The sequence below is a fragment of the Mobula hypostoma genome, chromosome 1 (assembly GCF_963921235.1).
Source record: "Mobula hypostoma chromosome 1, sMobHyp1.1, whole genome shotgun sequence".
Taxonomy (NCBI): Eukaryota; Metazoa; Chordata; class Chondrichthyes; order Myliobatiformes; family Myliobatidae; genus Mobula; species Mobula hypostoma.
Window position 1 is genome coordinate 47625378 of NC_086097.1, and position 16405 is coordinate 47641782.

General features: G+C 38.2%; 1 protein-coding gene across 3 annotated transcripts in view; it reads right to left on the minus strand.

The window, feature by feature from the left end:
• The window catches only part of ppp1r13bb (protein phosphatase 1, regulatory subunit 13Bb), a 99751-nt gene that overhangs the window by 29311 nt on the left and 54035 nt on the right, over positions 1–16405 (minus strand). For 2 of the 3 annotated variants that reach the window (XM_063047950.1, XM_063047956.1), the window contains exons 5-9: positions 13791–13892; positions 4596–4770; positions 2109–2305; positions 1152–1316; positions 124–322 (exon numbers count right to left, since the gene is read on the minus strand). In XM_063047950.1, the coding sequence (XP_062904020.1) occupies positions 124–322; positions 1152–1316; positions 2109–2305; positions 4596–4770; positions 13791–13892 (838 nt within the window). The remainder of the gene's footprint in view (positions 1–123; positions 323–1151; positions 1317–2108; positions 2306–4595; positions 4771–13790; positions 13893–16405) is intronic. The other variant, XM_063047962.1, reaches the window with a different exon arrangement.

Below are 16405 nucleotides of genomic sequence, written 5' to 3' on the forward strand. Positions count from 1 at the left end.
CAATTCTTCAATTTAATGCATCAATCTGAAGCGTAGATTAAACCTCTCAATGCTTCACCTCAATCACACTATTCTCTCAATAAACCTTCCATAATTATCTCAAGTTAACTTTTCATAGCTTACCAGATTTTCCTCTCGTTATAGGATGGCCAGCATTGCTAGTTACAGTCAGAGTTTGAGGTTTCAGCATCTCCACAGGTGATGACTGATTACCCTGTGGTCTAGTTCCAGTAGATATTTGAATGTAAGGTCCCACAGCAGCCACTCGCCCTGAGGTATTAGAATGGGTCTGGGAGGACTGTGTTCCATTAATATGACTTAGCTGACAGAGGACAAACAAACATTTGTTAGGAAAAGTTGTGTATCAAAGATAACTGTTCTACCACATTAAATTTGCATCATTATTAGATCTTACATTGACAACATTAATGATCGAGACAATTAGAGTAACTATCCATTTTTCCTCCCTTTGGATGACAATGTGCTAATGTAGTAGGATGGAAGGAAAGTGTAGGAGAAGCAGGAACACTGGACATTCAGAACGACTGGAAACACAGAAAAATTATTGCCTTTGGACCAAAAGGAATAGAATGAATACACCAAGAACAAGTCTGTGACTGGTAAAAGTTGGAAGCATTTAGATAAGTGGCCATTCCTACAAGGAATTATCTATATCTTTCTTACTTTGAAATGTAGTTTTTTTGGGAAAAAAAGGATACACACAGCTTTTTTATTGTTACTTTGGTTGCTTCACAGCAACCTTACTGAATAGTTACTGTTGATAAAATAAGTTACCTCTTCCTTTCCACAGTGAATGGAGGCACTTCTGATGGACTTAAATATTATTTGACTGAATGCAAATAATTTCAAAGAAACCTAGCTCTATTGTCAATATTTTTGCAGAGTAATTTGGAGAAATAAAAAGGTACTATGGATGGTCATAGTACCCCTTACTTGGTAAAGGAATAAAATTGGTTAAACTTTCGCCTCTTTGAAAATGAACATTTAGAAAAATAGAAAACAAAGTTACAAATCACACAGCATTTCAAAACTGAAGTACTTTCATTACTGTACACTTTGCTCAATCTCAAACAAGGAAAAATTGTATCGTTCAGAATGCCATAACATTAAAATAAAGATCAGGGTCATACAGGGATGTTTTCCTTTTGGCGTGCATCAGTTTTCTTCTTCCACAATCGCTCACGAAGTTCATTAATCCTTTTGTCCATCATAGTCACTTCCATGTTACGTTTATTAAGCAGCTCCTTTTGATGCTGAAGTTTTATATTTTGTTCTTGATTAAGTTTATTACGAATCTAGAAACATCAATAAATTCGGAGTGTTAAAATGTCTGGGTTCATAATCTTTTCAAAACTTTTACTTAAACTCAAGTTTCTTTTTAGTTGCACAGAGAAAACTACTGTTACTGCTTTTCTGTTATGCAAGACATGAATTAACAGTGCTAGCACCCAGCAACAATGCTTTTGTGTAGTCAGCACCAACCCTAAGCCGTAGATGCCAGATTGGTAAGGCTGGATGCCAGGTTGTTTTAAAACAAAACTTTTTTCAAGTGGCTGCTTTTGATAAACAGCTCTTTGGTTGTTTCATTTCTTCTACACAGCTTTGTAACAGCAGTGTAATATAAATCTATGAAAGTAGCATGAAGCATTAAGAAATTCTAAGACTTAAGCAACAGAGAAGGTCCTCAGTCAAGTGAAGGCATCCATCTTACTCCAAGACGGATGTAGCTTTTTCTACTTTTAACTTTCAGCATCACCCTACTGGTCAAAAAAAGCCAAAAAGATTTATGACAAAATACAAAAGAACTGCAGATGCTGGAAACCTTAACAATAAGCGAAGTGTTGAGCTCAGCATGTCATTCACTGTAACAGAGAAACAGAGTTAACATTGCAGGTAATTGACCCTTTATCATGAGGACCAATAACATGAAACATTAACTCTGCTTCAGTCTCTACAAATGCTGATGAACTGTTCAGAAGCCCCAACATTTTCTATTAAGATTCATTACAACTTTGAAAATGGACTAAGTTTTTGTTTGGGATGCAAACACAACCTTACAAGGCTTTAGCTAGATATATGTACTTCACCTGCAGCTCCTGATACAATTTTTTCAATTCAAGTGCAGCAGGGCCTGGCATTTGACCATTGTAAGAATGCAATCCATTTGTTTTTCCTTTCCTCAGATCATCGAGTTGCTGGGTCAGTTGATCAACTTTCAACACAGCTGACTGTAACTCTCGCTGCTTCTCATGAAACATAGTATTAATGTGCTCAATTTCAGCTGCTACAGATAAAAATAAAAATATCTGTAAATATACCAGTGCTAAAATATGTTGCAATTACAGTTGGTCCCTGTTAATTGAAGCAATCACATATTTGGGAGAACTCTTAAAGAACAGAAACTAATTGCAAAAAATAGCCAGGATTCCTTTTGTTTACTTAAGACACTTTGTTGCTTAGTTGGGACAGGAGACTGTTCCCAAACAGTTTCTAACCAACATCAGTCACATGCACTTGTGTGGCTGTTAGACACTACACTGTGGTCAGAGCGAGCCATTTTTAAATAGTGTCAGTTGTGTGTACTTCTGTTCTAAAAGCAGTGATTTTTGTACAGATAAGAGGTATTGCAGATGCTGGAAATCTAGAGCAAACACACAAACAACGTGCTGGAGGAACTCAACAGGTTAGGCAGCATCCATGGATGGGAATAAACGGTCGATATTACGGGCCAAGACCCTTCATCAGGACCCTTATTACTGACTTTTGTCACTGATGGTGAGAAATAAACAGCAAGACAATTCAGAACTGTTTTGCTCACTGTGGTTTCAAGCATTCAGGCTTGGATATGCCATAAATGGCCAGGAGTAAAACTGAGCAATTTCACTACATCAAGTTAGGCTCTATGAAGAATTTGAAGGGATCAACTATATTCAATGTTACACTGACAATGAAGATTTGAAGAATGCAATAATCTGAAGTATTGTGTGAAGGCAGTCCATTATCTGCACTAGGCATCTGTGCTGATTTTATTCATTTACAATCAAAGGAACACGGCAGCATACACTGGTTGAATTTCTCCGTTGATAACTATGAGGAACTAATACAGTTTTATAGTACTTATAGTAGTATTGGCGGTGTTCTAATTTGTTCTGTATTTCATTTAAATGCATAATTTGTTACTCAGTTGTTTAAAAAATATCTTTTTAACTACTCCCATGAAGCTTCAGCTAATTGGGGCAGCCGCTTAATTGAGCCACAATATACTAGTCCCCAATGTGTCCCAATTCACCAGAATCCACTCTAATTCAATTTCTTTTTGGTAACTATTAGCAGAGAAAGTATCAAACTTCAGTACACGGCATAGAGGGAACAGAGGAGACTGTGGTTTTGTTCCTTTAAACATACATGCATCAATATCTGTACGAGATGACTTGCAGTCACAGATTCTTACCATACATTAGGTCTTCATTTGGCCCAACAGGCTTGCGCTGGTTCTCTGATTTAGACCAACATTTAGGCTATTTCCCAGCTTCCTGCAAGTTAGTTATCTTCATGCAGAGCCACAGTGTGAAAGTTTCAAAGGAATCTGTTACCAATATCCTTTTACGTACACTGCATGAACTATCTGCATGAAAAGAATTCTTAGCTCCTTACTAGTCATTTTGACAATTATTTGAAATTTGATCCGATTACTAATTTACCTGTCAGAAGAAACTATTCTTCTACTTGCTCCATAAAGACTCTTTAATTTACAAATATTATTTAATTGCTCTTGGATAGCAACTCAAGTTATCCAACTCACAGATCCAAGTCACCTTGTGCCTTCCTCAAACCCTCACTATCCTACCCAGAACTGTACAGAATCTATCAGCCCAGAGAAACCAGAGATTCAAGTTGATTCATATAAGTCAGCCTTAATTATTTTTAAAAACTACAGCACCAAATTACCCAGCCAACTTCAAAGCTGAATATGCATGCCCAATTCCCTTGATTCTTTTACCCAACAACTTTGCACCATAGCTGACATATACAGCATAGACCCTACCACTGGAACTGGAGTCAACAGTTCTTTGAAACAAATAACATTTTTAATTGTTACAACTTTACAATTTTTAAAAAAGCAACTCGAAACAATAAAACATTTAAAAATGTTTCTAAATGTCTCTAATCACTTTTTATTGTCAGAAACCTGAACACCAATACACCTTGTGAAATAACAACAGCTAATGTATACCAGCAGTCCACAAGGAACTTCACAGCTACAAAAAGTGAGTGTGATTGTCAGCACCCCACAAAAGGTGAAGGTGAGACACGGATGAGGACCATCATTATCCAGCTCAATGTAGAAGCCAAATCCCCAATTATTTTTAAAAGTGGGCAGTTGAAAATTGAAACGTTGAAAGATTATTGAAATGGGGTAGAAAAAAGAATTAGATGGAGAGCTACTTTAGATCAACACAGGATGTAGATTGTGTAGTAAAAGCAAGACTGTGGCTATTACAAATGAGCACTTACTAATGCATCTTAATTCATTTTTGAGAAAAAAAGTCAAACGTGAAATTTTGAATACGCACAAAGATTGCCATTTATAATTTTACTGTAGTCCACCTGTCCTCGCATAGCTCGTATCTTCTTCAACTTTGCTTCCTGGCTCTCCATCCGTTCTTTTAGTTTTTGTAACTTGTCACTTTCTGAAACGGACTGCTGCTGGCGTCTCTCTTGCTGTTTCAGATAACGTAAACGTTGCTCCTTTTGAGGGAAGATAAACATAATAATCACTCATTTTTCTTTAAAATGTCCAGACAACAACCATCATAGTGCATCAATTAGTAGCTTTACAATTGAGAACCTAAATGCCCAATGGAAGTTTGGAAGTTTAAACTTTCTGGTAACCAAAAATCCACATTACTAGCTTTCATTGGGCATAACACACATTATTATCCAAACCACAAAGCCAAGTGTTATATTTCTTCCAAAATAAGCCTCTTTATATGAGATGGCATGAGATAACATTATGACGTTATTGGCACCCAAGGAAGCTTTAAGAATTTAAAAATCTTCAGTCACCAAGTGATTCAATGTACATTCACCTCCCTCTAAAGCCTCTTTTTCCGCACCCTCTTCCCCCCCCCCCACCTTTTGGTTCTCCCTCCTTTCTGAAATCGTAACTGGTCTGTATATTGAATCCCGGGCTCTACTAATTGGTTTGATGTGGTGTTGGAAGAGAAAAGAGGGATGCACTGAGGAAACCAAGGAGAAAGCAGGGGGGTGGGGGGGGTGGAGATAAAGCAACTAGCTATCAAAAGTATTAGTGATCTTCATATGAATGAGAAATCTGTCACATTGAAACAGCTAAACTTTTAAAGAGAGAGAAGAAAAGATCTTCTTTCACTAGCCTATGCCAGGAAGCTGAACCTTTCCTCTATCTATTTCACACCAAGGAACAGCAAGGCAGACCATACTACGCAGCGGTCTCCAACCACCAGGCCGCGGACCGGTACTGGGCCGCAAAGCATGTGCTACCGGGCCATGAGGAAACACTACGAGTCAGCTGCACCTTTCCTCATTCCCTGTCGCGCACTGTTGAACTTGAACATAGGGTTGCCAACTGTCCCATATTTGCCGGGACATCCCGTATATTGGGCTAAATTGGTTTGTCCCGTATTTCCCCCGCTAAGGTAGAGCGTTCCTATGAAACCTTTCGTGCCGAACTAGCGTAAAGCGAAGAAGCAATTACCATTAATTTATATGGGAAAATTTTTTGAGCGTTCCCAGACCCAGAAAATAATCTACCAAATCATACCAAATAGCACATAAAACCGAAAATTAATAACACTAACATATAGTAAAAGCAGGAATGATATGATAAATATACAGCCTATATAAAGTAGAAATAATGTTATGTATAGTTGGGAAGATGAAGGCAAAACCGATTCGTGGAAAAAAAATTGGCACGTTCACACATGTGCACATGGATGCCCGTGCAAGGTTTCATGGTCAAGGTAGTCTTTACTGGGGAAAGTGTCCCAGGATTTGACTGCTACTTTTGTCCCTCATTTGGGAGTGAGAAAGTTGGCAACCCTAACTGTAAAAGATACGTTGAGGTGAGTTTAACCCTACTTGAACACCCCCCCAACCCCCTCCCCTCCCGGTCAGCAAGAATATTGTCAATATTAAACCAGTCCGCGGTGCAAAAAAGGTTGGGGACCCCTGCTATACGGGATCACCCTTGTGCCGTACTTCCCCTGCTAAGGTAAGCGTTCCTATGAAACCTCTCGTGCCGAAGTAGCGTAATGCGAAGAAGCAATTACCATTAATTTATATGGGAAAAATTTGAGTGTTCCCAGACCCAAAAAATAACCTATCAAAGCATAACAAATAACACAACACCTAAAATAATTCTAACATACAGCCTATATAAAGTAGAAATAATGTATGTACAGTGTAGTCAGGAAGATTAAGCCAAAACCGATATGTGGGAAAAAAGAATCGGCACGTACACGCATGCGTGCATCATGCATGCGCACACAGGTGTCCATGCAAGGCTTCGTGGTCATGGTAGTCTTTCTCGGGGTAAACACAAGCGTCCCGTCAACACACACAAAATGCTGGTGAACACAGCAGGCCAGGCAGCATCTATAGGAAGAGGTACAGTCGACGTTTCAGGCCGGGACCCTTCGTCAGGATTTAACTGCTACTTTTGTCCCTTATTTGGGAATGAGAAAGTTGGCAACCCTAACTGTAAAAGGCAAGTTCAACCCTACTTGAACACCACCCCCAGTCGGACGGTCCGCAAGAATATTGTCAACATTAAACCGGTCTGCAGTGCGAAAAAGGTTGGGGACCCCTGCTACATAGTTTTAGCAAAGGGTTGTGTGATTGATAAACCAACCATAATAAGATACTTTAAAAAGAAACTTACAACTAACACATTATTGAGAAACAGCAGTAAACTATGATTCATTTAGAAAATCTTGAAATACATACGTATAATCAACTTGATTAGATCCTGCTGAAAATAGCGACTTAAACACAAATCTTGAGGAGTTACTGCTTTTTATTTTGTTCAAATTAACTTCCTCTTCAATCTGCATGACTAACCATAGTTGATACTTGCGTTTAAACTTTACTTTCAATTGCTCTTAAGCAGCCACAATGAAAATTTTTCTTCAATCTACCAGTAGGTCCTCTGTAGTATCCAATCCAATTTCAAATATACATTCCTAGATTTATTAGTTTTCCCCACTATAAACAGACAAGCCTGTATGGAAAGCTGTGTTTGCAGATTATCTAAACACAGTGTACCATACCATGTTTATTTGGTGTGTGAGGATAAGACAAGGTGATATCAGTTTAGTGTGTCTCAGCATTAAATTTCTGCAATGTACATGAACTAAAGCTCTTTTAATGGGCACCTACTAATAGAATTCTTATACAATCATATTCCTAGATTTTTCGCACATTTAAAGATGCACATAATTTAGGCACATTTAGTTTTAGTAAAATGAGATACTCCTACAACATCCAATTTGGAAGGATGCTCTGCTCCTAGATCACAATGCGAATTATCTACCCCCTTCTCTCATTCTTCCTGTGAGGAAGAACCTAGTCACGAGTTAGTACTTCCTTAAAAAAAACAGAATGTGAACTGGAATCCTAGAGACAAAGTTGTACTGCACAGATGAACTTCAACCCACTAGAACCACCTCAACTACTTTTCCCCAACTACATCATCATCAGGTGCCATGGCCAGTTTGAGCTTTGATTGCCATGGCCCACAGACTCCTGTTTCAGGTCAAGTGGATCAATTCACTGGTATTCATTTCCAGTTCTCTGGCTGCTGTCTCTGTCATCATTTGTCTTTGCCTTCCTCTTGCCTTCTTCCCTTCAATCTTTCCCATAATTACCGTGCATTCTAACTCCTCTTTCCTAGTCACATGTCCAATGAAGTCACATTGCTTTTTCATGATCTTATACATTATTTCTCTTTTTGTGAATTATCTGAAATTATTGTTTTCACTGCCAACTTTGATTCCCAAGATGTCTTATTTTTTGTAATATTGTTTCACTGTACACATTAAATCGAGAGAAAACACACCCTTGTCTAAACACCCTTGACTTTTGTAAATTGACTCACTTCTCCATCTATTCTTACAGCAGCAGTTTGTTCCCAGTACAGATTTCTGATTAGGCAGAGATCTTTCGAATCTAGATCTAGAATTTCCTGTAAGATTTCAAATAACTTATTATGCTTCACTTTATTGAGTGCTTTTGTGTAGTCGACAAAACAAACAAACAAACCTTTCCCAACTACACTAATTCCATTTATGCATACTTGATCTGTATCCTTCTAGGTTTTTTCTATTCAAGTACCTATCTAAAAGTCACCTATGCAGTGATTGTATTTGACTCCACTACCTGCTTTGGCAGCAAGTTCCAGATTCATCCACTCTTAAAACTCTGTTCTCTCATCTTAAACTTGTGTCTTTGTTTTTGATGTTTTACTATGAGGAAAAGATTCTAACTATCTACCCTATTTATGCCACTTATAATTTTATATATCTCTATCAGGTCACCCCTCAGCCAACTTTGTTTCGGGGACTCAAGCCCAACTTATACAATCTCTCCTGCAAATAAATTCCTGGCAACATTCTGGCGAATCTCATCTGCACCCTCCCTAATGCAACCACATGTTTCTTATTATTAAATTAAAAACTGCAGGAAATACACATTGAGTGAAATCATATCTGCAGGAAGAGAAACAAGACAAACAATTCAAGTTAAAGTCCCTTTGTCAAAACTGGGAAGGAGACAAAAGCAGCATGTTAAACTGCGTGGAAAAAGGGAGAGGATTTATTTAGGATGGTGTAAAACTAGGGCAACTGTGGTGATACGTTAACAACCTGATGTGAATATATGATTAATAAATTTGTAGTTGACACTAAAGTTGGTGGTTTTTATGTCCTTCATATAGTGTGATGATCATAAGTGCACACACTATTCCAAGAATGACAAACAAGGGTAACAGCGAGATCTCTGCAGTACACCATCGGTCACAGACATTCAATTAGAAAGCGTCCTTCCACCACCCGCTGCTCTGTTGCCCAGCTATTTTTGGATCCAAATAGTCAGCTTTGGATCCCAACTGCCTTAACCTTTTGGGCCATCCATCTTGTGGGAGCTTGTCACATGCCTTAATAGAAGTCCATAGAAACAACATCCATCACCTTAATTAATCAAAAAGAAAACATTAGTGAGGCAGTTTTCCCTGCACAAAACCATGCTGACTATGCCATGATTTTCTCCAAGGAGTTTCCTACAACTGACACATGCCTCACCGGCCTTTAGTTATCCAGCTTACCCCGCTACCCTTCTTAAATAAAGAAACAGCATTACCTATCCTCCATTCTAAACTGGAATAGCTATTGTTGTGAGACCAGACTGTTGAATCACTAAGTATTGAACCGAAGGAGCTGTAATGGCTTCTACGGTTGTAAGAATGGGTGGATCCTAATATGTGATAATCTGTGATAAGTGAAGTGCATAAGGAAAACCGCAGGAAAAGTTCATCCGGTTGAGAAATCTGTTCATGCATGTTTGGAAGTTGGAAGTTTAACATCCATGGATACATTTTGTATTGAACGGACAGGCAGGTAGGTGGTGGGAGGTGAATCTGTTGATGAAAAATTAAACTAAATCCTTAGAAAGAGGTGACATACAATCCGAAGATGCAGTATCATTGTGGGTGGAGTTATGAAACTGCAAGGGTACAAAGAACCTGATGGAAGTTATGTATAGGCCTGCAAACAGTAGCCAGGATGTGGACTACAAATTACAATGGGAGATAGAAAATGCAGGTCAAAAAGGAGATATTACGATGGTCATGGGGGATTTCAATATGCAGCTAGATTGGGAAAATCAGGTTGGTGCTGATTTTAGATCTCAAGAGAGATAAATTGTAGAATGCCTACCAGGTGGCTTTTTAGTCAGCTTGTGGTTGAACCAACTAGGACATTATGTCATGGAACCTTATCATTAACCAAGGGACCCATGGACCACAGGTTTGGGAACCCCTGCACTAGGCGATTAGCTATTCAGGATTGGAGAACGTTGTGTAATGAGCTAGATTTGATTAGGGAGCTTAAGGTAAAGGAAGCCTTTGGAGGCAGAGATTATAATATGATAAGAATTCACCCTGCAATTTGAGAGTGAGAAGCTAAAGTCAAATGTATCAGTATTACAGTGGAGTAAAGGGAATTATAGAGGCATGAGGGAGCAGCTGGCCAAAGTTGATTGGAAGGAGACACGAGCTGGGATGACAACAGAACAGCAATGGCTGGAGTTTCTGGGAGCAATCTGTAGGCATAAGATAGATACATTCCAAAGAAGTAGTAGTATTCTAAAGACAGGATGATGCAACTGTGGCTGACAAGTCAAAGCCAACATAAAAAGTAAATAAGATGGCATATAATAGAGCAAAAAATAAGTGGGAAGTTAGAGGATTGGGAGGCTTAAAAAAAAATCAATAAAAGGAAACTAAAAAAGCCATAAGGAGGGAAAAGATTAAATATGATTGTAAGCCAGCCAATCATATCAAAGAGGATATCAAAAGAGTAAAAAGTGAGGCAACAGTAGATATTGCACTAGTGGAAAAATGACATTAGAGTAGTAGTAATGGGACGAGGAAATGGCGGACAAATTGAACAAGTACTTTGCATCAGTCTTCATTGAGGAAGACACTAGCAATATACCCGATGTTCAGAGGGTCAGGTGGCAGAAGTGAGTGCAGTTGCTATTAACTAGGGGAGATTGTTCTTAAGCTGAAAGGTTACCCCCACTAATAAAAACAATTCAATTATATTCTGAGGTATCTGGTTATAAAATCAACTGCAATAAATCTGAGGCTATGCCAATGTCAAAATTGTGTTATTAAAATACAGCATCTCAGTTTAATTTCAGATGGGTGCCAGTTGGAATGAAGTATCTAGGGGTCAAACTCAGTCAGAATTTGGATGAAATAATTACTTTAAATTATGATCCATTATTGAGTAGGATAAGAAATAATCTGCATATGTGGGGGGCGCTGAGACTGTCACTCTAGTCAATGTAGTTAAAATGGTCATAGCACCTCAGTTTAACTATCTTTCTACGATGCTTCCTTTAAATGTATCAGATTTAATCTACAAACATTGGTACAAGCAATACAACAAAATTATCAGTGATTTTTCTGTGGGATAAGAAGAAGCCCAGAATTAAAATGAGTAAGATGTGTATGTCCAGGGACATGGGTGGGGTCACTCCACCAGACATCAGGACATATAAATTATCCTTTGAAATGACCAAATTAGCTAAATATCGGGACAGGGCTGATGTTGATTTAGATTGGGTAATTATAGAATGGAGCCTGGCTGCACCACATTCGTCCCTTAACATCCTCTCACAACACGTGGAAAACAAGACTTATCTAAATCCTATACTATTTCACTCAAGGAGTGTGTGGAGTACAATTCATAAAGCCTGTAGAATGTCATATTTAAACCAGTTATACTCCTCGCTCTGGAATAACCCTAAGATATGCATCGGGAAAAGAATGGTGTACTGGAAAGAATGGAAGATTAAAGGTGTAAATACAGTATGTGATCTCTATGAGAATGGGATTTTTATGTCATATGTGGACTTGCAGAGGAAATATAACTTTGCAGACAAAGGGAATTTTTGGAAGTATTTACAAATAAGACATTGCATTAGTAGCATATTTAAGAACGGTGACCCACAAAGTAACTCTAACTGAATACTTTACATTACCACAGGAAGTTCATAAAGCATCAGTGTTTCATAAAATGTTCAAGCACTCTGTGGGTGAATCGTATACAATCTCAAAGCAGTATGGATCTTGGAAGCGATATTGAAGATAATGAGTGGTCAAATATTTTATCAAATGTGGTTAGGCATATTAGGGAAGCAAGAGGAAAATTTATTCAGTACAAGATAGTACATAAATATTATTGGACACCAACTGGACTGTACAAAATGGGGATTGTTGATAATAATTTATGTTGGAAATGTAAAAATGAGGTGGGCACATATTTTCACATGATTGGGAGTGTTCCATGGTTCGTCCATTTTGGTGTAAAGTTCTTGATCTGTTGGAGAATTGGTCAGGTTCCACACTGCCCTTGTGCCCACAGCTTTGTCTCCTGGGTGATAGGACAATTATACCTAATGTAAACAATGACAAATTTACTATTTTAAAGGTGGGTCTCATCACAGTTGCAAAAATTATATTGCAAAACTGGAAAAAACCCAGATGTCCCACTGTGAAGGAATGGACTGAGGAAATGATTAAGATTTCATCATATGAACACATGTTGGGAAGAATTAACAGTGAGGGAAAAGTGCAAGATGTGTGGGATCAATTTTGGTTGTATGTTAATTTAAACTTAAATTAAAACTTCTTTCTGTCTCTAAATTTTATTTGTTTTCCTGTCATGGGATGGCTGTGTAAATACGCTGTACTGTATCTGCTTTGTGATATGCTGTGCTGCTTTGTACAATAAGAATAAATAATGATAAAATTTTGAATTAAAAAAAGCTGAAAGGTCTGGAGGTAGATCAGTCAGCTGGATCAGATGGGCTACACCCCACAGTTCTGAAGAAGGGTATCTGAAGGGATTGTGAAGGCATTAGTAATATTCTTTCAAGCATCAGTATATTCTGGCATGGTAAAGAACTGGAAAACTGCACGTTATTCCACTTTTCAAGAAGGGAAAGAGGCAGAAGAAAGGAAATTATAGGCCAGTTAGCCTGACCTCATTGGTTGGGAAGATGTAGGGAGTTGATTGTTAAGCATGAGGTTTTGGGGTTCTTGGAGGCACATGATTAAATAGGCTAAAGTCAGCATGATTTCCTGAAGGGAAAATGTTGCCTGACATTTGTTGGAATTCCTTGAGAAAATAACAGGCAGGACAACAAAGGAAAATTGGATTTTCAGAAGGCCATTGACAAGGCGCAGTACATGAGGCTGCTTAGAAAGATAAGATGCCAAGGTATTAAAGGAGCCTTGGATAGAATGGATAGAACATTGGCTGACTGGCAGAAGGCAAGGAGTGCGTATAATGGGAGCCCTTTCTGATTGACTGCCGGTGATGAGTGGTGTTCTATAGGAGTCAGTGTTGGGACTGCTTCTTTTTACATTGTATGTCAATGATTTGGATGACGGAATTGCTGGCTTTGTGGCCAAGTTTGTGGATGATAGCAAGATACCGTAGATGGAGGGGAAAGTAGAGTTGAGGAATCAGGGAGACACAAAAGGATTTGGACAGATTAGGAGAATGGGCAAAGAAGTGGCAGATGGAGTAGTGTCGGGAAGTGCATGGTCATGCACTTTGGTAGAAGAAATAGGAGGATAGACCATTTTCTAAACAGGAAGAAAATTCAAAAATCAGGGGTTGATAGGTTCCTGATTAGTCAGAGTGTGAGGTTACGGGGAAATGGCAGGATAATAGGGTTGAGAGGGAAACAGATCAGCCATAATCAAATGACGGTGTAGACTTAATGGGCTAAATGGCCTAGTTCTACTCCTGTCTCTTATGGTCTTTGATATCTTTATAACATTAAGCAGTTTCTTTTTAAAATGTCACAGAAAATAATTTACTTTATAATTAAATACCAATACAGAATGATTTACAATAAATTAACATATTTTCCATTAAAGATTGTTTCTTGGAGATGTATTCAGTTAGATTTGTCAAAAATCTAAAAAGTTCTACCTTGGCTACCAACATCTGTTGCTGTGCCTCAATCTGATGTTGCTGTCTTGAAGCCATTTCTTGCAGCTCTGAAAGGGTCATCTCTACTCGAGGATTACCACCCTATAGTGTTATAGAAAATTATTAAAGGAAAAGTCTAAAGTTATTTAACTCTGGCTATAAACCCAATATCCTATTATATCAATTAAATCAACTATCCATGAAGTATGATTTCTTACTCTATTACCTAATATTTTATTCCAAGTGTTTGTTCAATGATCAAAATGCTTAAACTGCTCCGCCATCAATTGTATTTTTAACTTCACAGAACTGTTTTTCCACTTACTAACAGAAATGTAACAATTGACTCTGATGGAACACTTTTTAATGAAGATAAACTTTTGTACATTAATTGAAAGCTGTTCACAATAACAATAACATTGCTGTAGATAATGCTTGTTAATTTTGAATCCATCTCATTTTTGTGGATATCATCTCTGTCAAACAAAGAACGTTCCATTATTTATAAATTTGGGCTCAGAAGGTTAACTTGTCTGTGTTGAGTGATTTGATGGTAAATTAAGTAACAGCAGTGGCTCTATAATCAGCCTCAGTATATTTGTTTCAAAGATAGATGAAAACAGATCAAAAAGCATCAATGCTCCTACCAGTGAGAGTAATTTTGACTGAGTGTGTGCACATGATTGTCATACAAAATAAATGGAGTAAATGTTGGAGAAATTAAAATGGGTTCTTTGGCCAAATTTCCAGTCACTTTAAAACACTGTTCATTTACAGTCAATGAAAAGAACTTGGCAGGATACACTGGATGAATTCCTCTGGCAATAACTATTAGGAAGTAATATACAGTTTTTTTTTGCACAGTAGTGGTATCGGTAGTCTTCTAATTTGTTCTGTATTTTGTTTAAATACATAATTTGTTACTCAGTCAAATGGTAGCTTATGCTTTTTTATATCTTTTTTATATCTCTTTTAAAACTATTTCCATGAAAGTTCGGCTAACTGGGGCAGCCACACACACACACATAAATACGCAAACTAACACAGACACACACACACAAATACACTCACACAACTACATCTACAAATGACATGAAATTCAAAAATACAAATAAAATGGAATCAAACAGTTGCAGATGCTGGGCAATACTTATGGAGGAAAATGTGGACTATAAAACCTTTTTGGTCTAGACTCTTGATCCATTTCCATAAAAGAAGATGGAATTCAATTGCAAAAGATTCTTAGATTTTAAGGACTTCAGAAAGTAGTTTTAATCTGTTACGCAACTTCAAAACTGAATACAACTGCCAAGTGTCTGAAGGTGTCCTTGAAATGATTTAACATTGAAAGGAATGCTGCTTAACATTTTTCAGATTTGCATGTTGTCAGGACACAATGTTCCAAATTCGCATTGCCAGTTTAACAAACAGTGTTCACATTCTACAGAAGGAGATGAATAGGGCCAGGAATGTACTAGCTGATAACAAAGTGCCTTAGGAAGATAGTTCTGTGTTAACTATAAAGCTATTCTGAAGTCAACATAACAAAATTCAATAGTGTCATTCAGGACAGTTAGCAGGGTTATGATGCTCAGAGCTGGATAATGTATGTCTGTTAACAGTACATTTCTGTACTGGGCTCAAGCCTGATTACTAAATCTTATGTTGTTTTAAAAATAAGTATTAAAGTCTCTCTTGTGGCATTTATCAACACAAGTCAGTTGGGTGTTTAAACTCCATTGTAATAACAAAAACTCTTTTGGCATATACTGTAAAAACATCATCCCGTAATCATTACCCCAATTCTCTAATCAATCATTCTGTTCTACATCTTCTCATTGTCACTGACCAGTATCATGGAAACACTATGAAAATAATAGCTGGCATAAACACAAGTGATTCAAGTCAAGTTTTGAAAATTAATTCATGTTACAAGTCAATTAAGTTACTCTTAAATTCCCTTGGAGCCTCACTTGTGTGGATTTGCTAGCCATGCTGTATATTCTCTCACTGGCTGAGGAATAGCTGGCAGAGAACATAAACACAAAATAATCTGCAGATGCAGGGGTCAAAGCAAAACTCACAACACGCTGGAGGAAATCAGCAGGTCGGGCAGCATCCGTGGAAACGATCAGTCGACTTTTTGGGCCGGAACCCTTCACCAGGACTGTTGGGGGAAGGGGCAGAGGCCGAGGCCCTATAAAGAAGGTGGGGAGAGGGTGTGAAGGAGAAGGCTGGTAGGTTCCAGGTGAAAAACCAGTAAGGGGAAAGATAAAGGGGTGGGGGAAGGGATAGGCAGGAAAGGTGAAGAAGGAATAGGGGAAAACACAATGGGTAGTAGAAGGAGGCAGAACCATAAGGGAGGTGATAGGCAGCTGGGGGAGGGGGCAGAGTGAAACAGAGATAGGGGAAGGGAGGGGGAGGGAATTACCAGAAGTTGGAGAATTCTATGTTCATACCAAGGGGCTGGAGACTACCTAGACGGTATATGAGGTGTTGCTCCTCCAACCTGAGTTTAGCCTCATCATAGTAGTAGAGGAGGCCACGTATGGATATATCTGAATGGGAGTGGGAAGCAGAGTTGAAGTGGGTGCTACTGAGAGATCCTGTCTGTT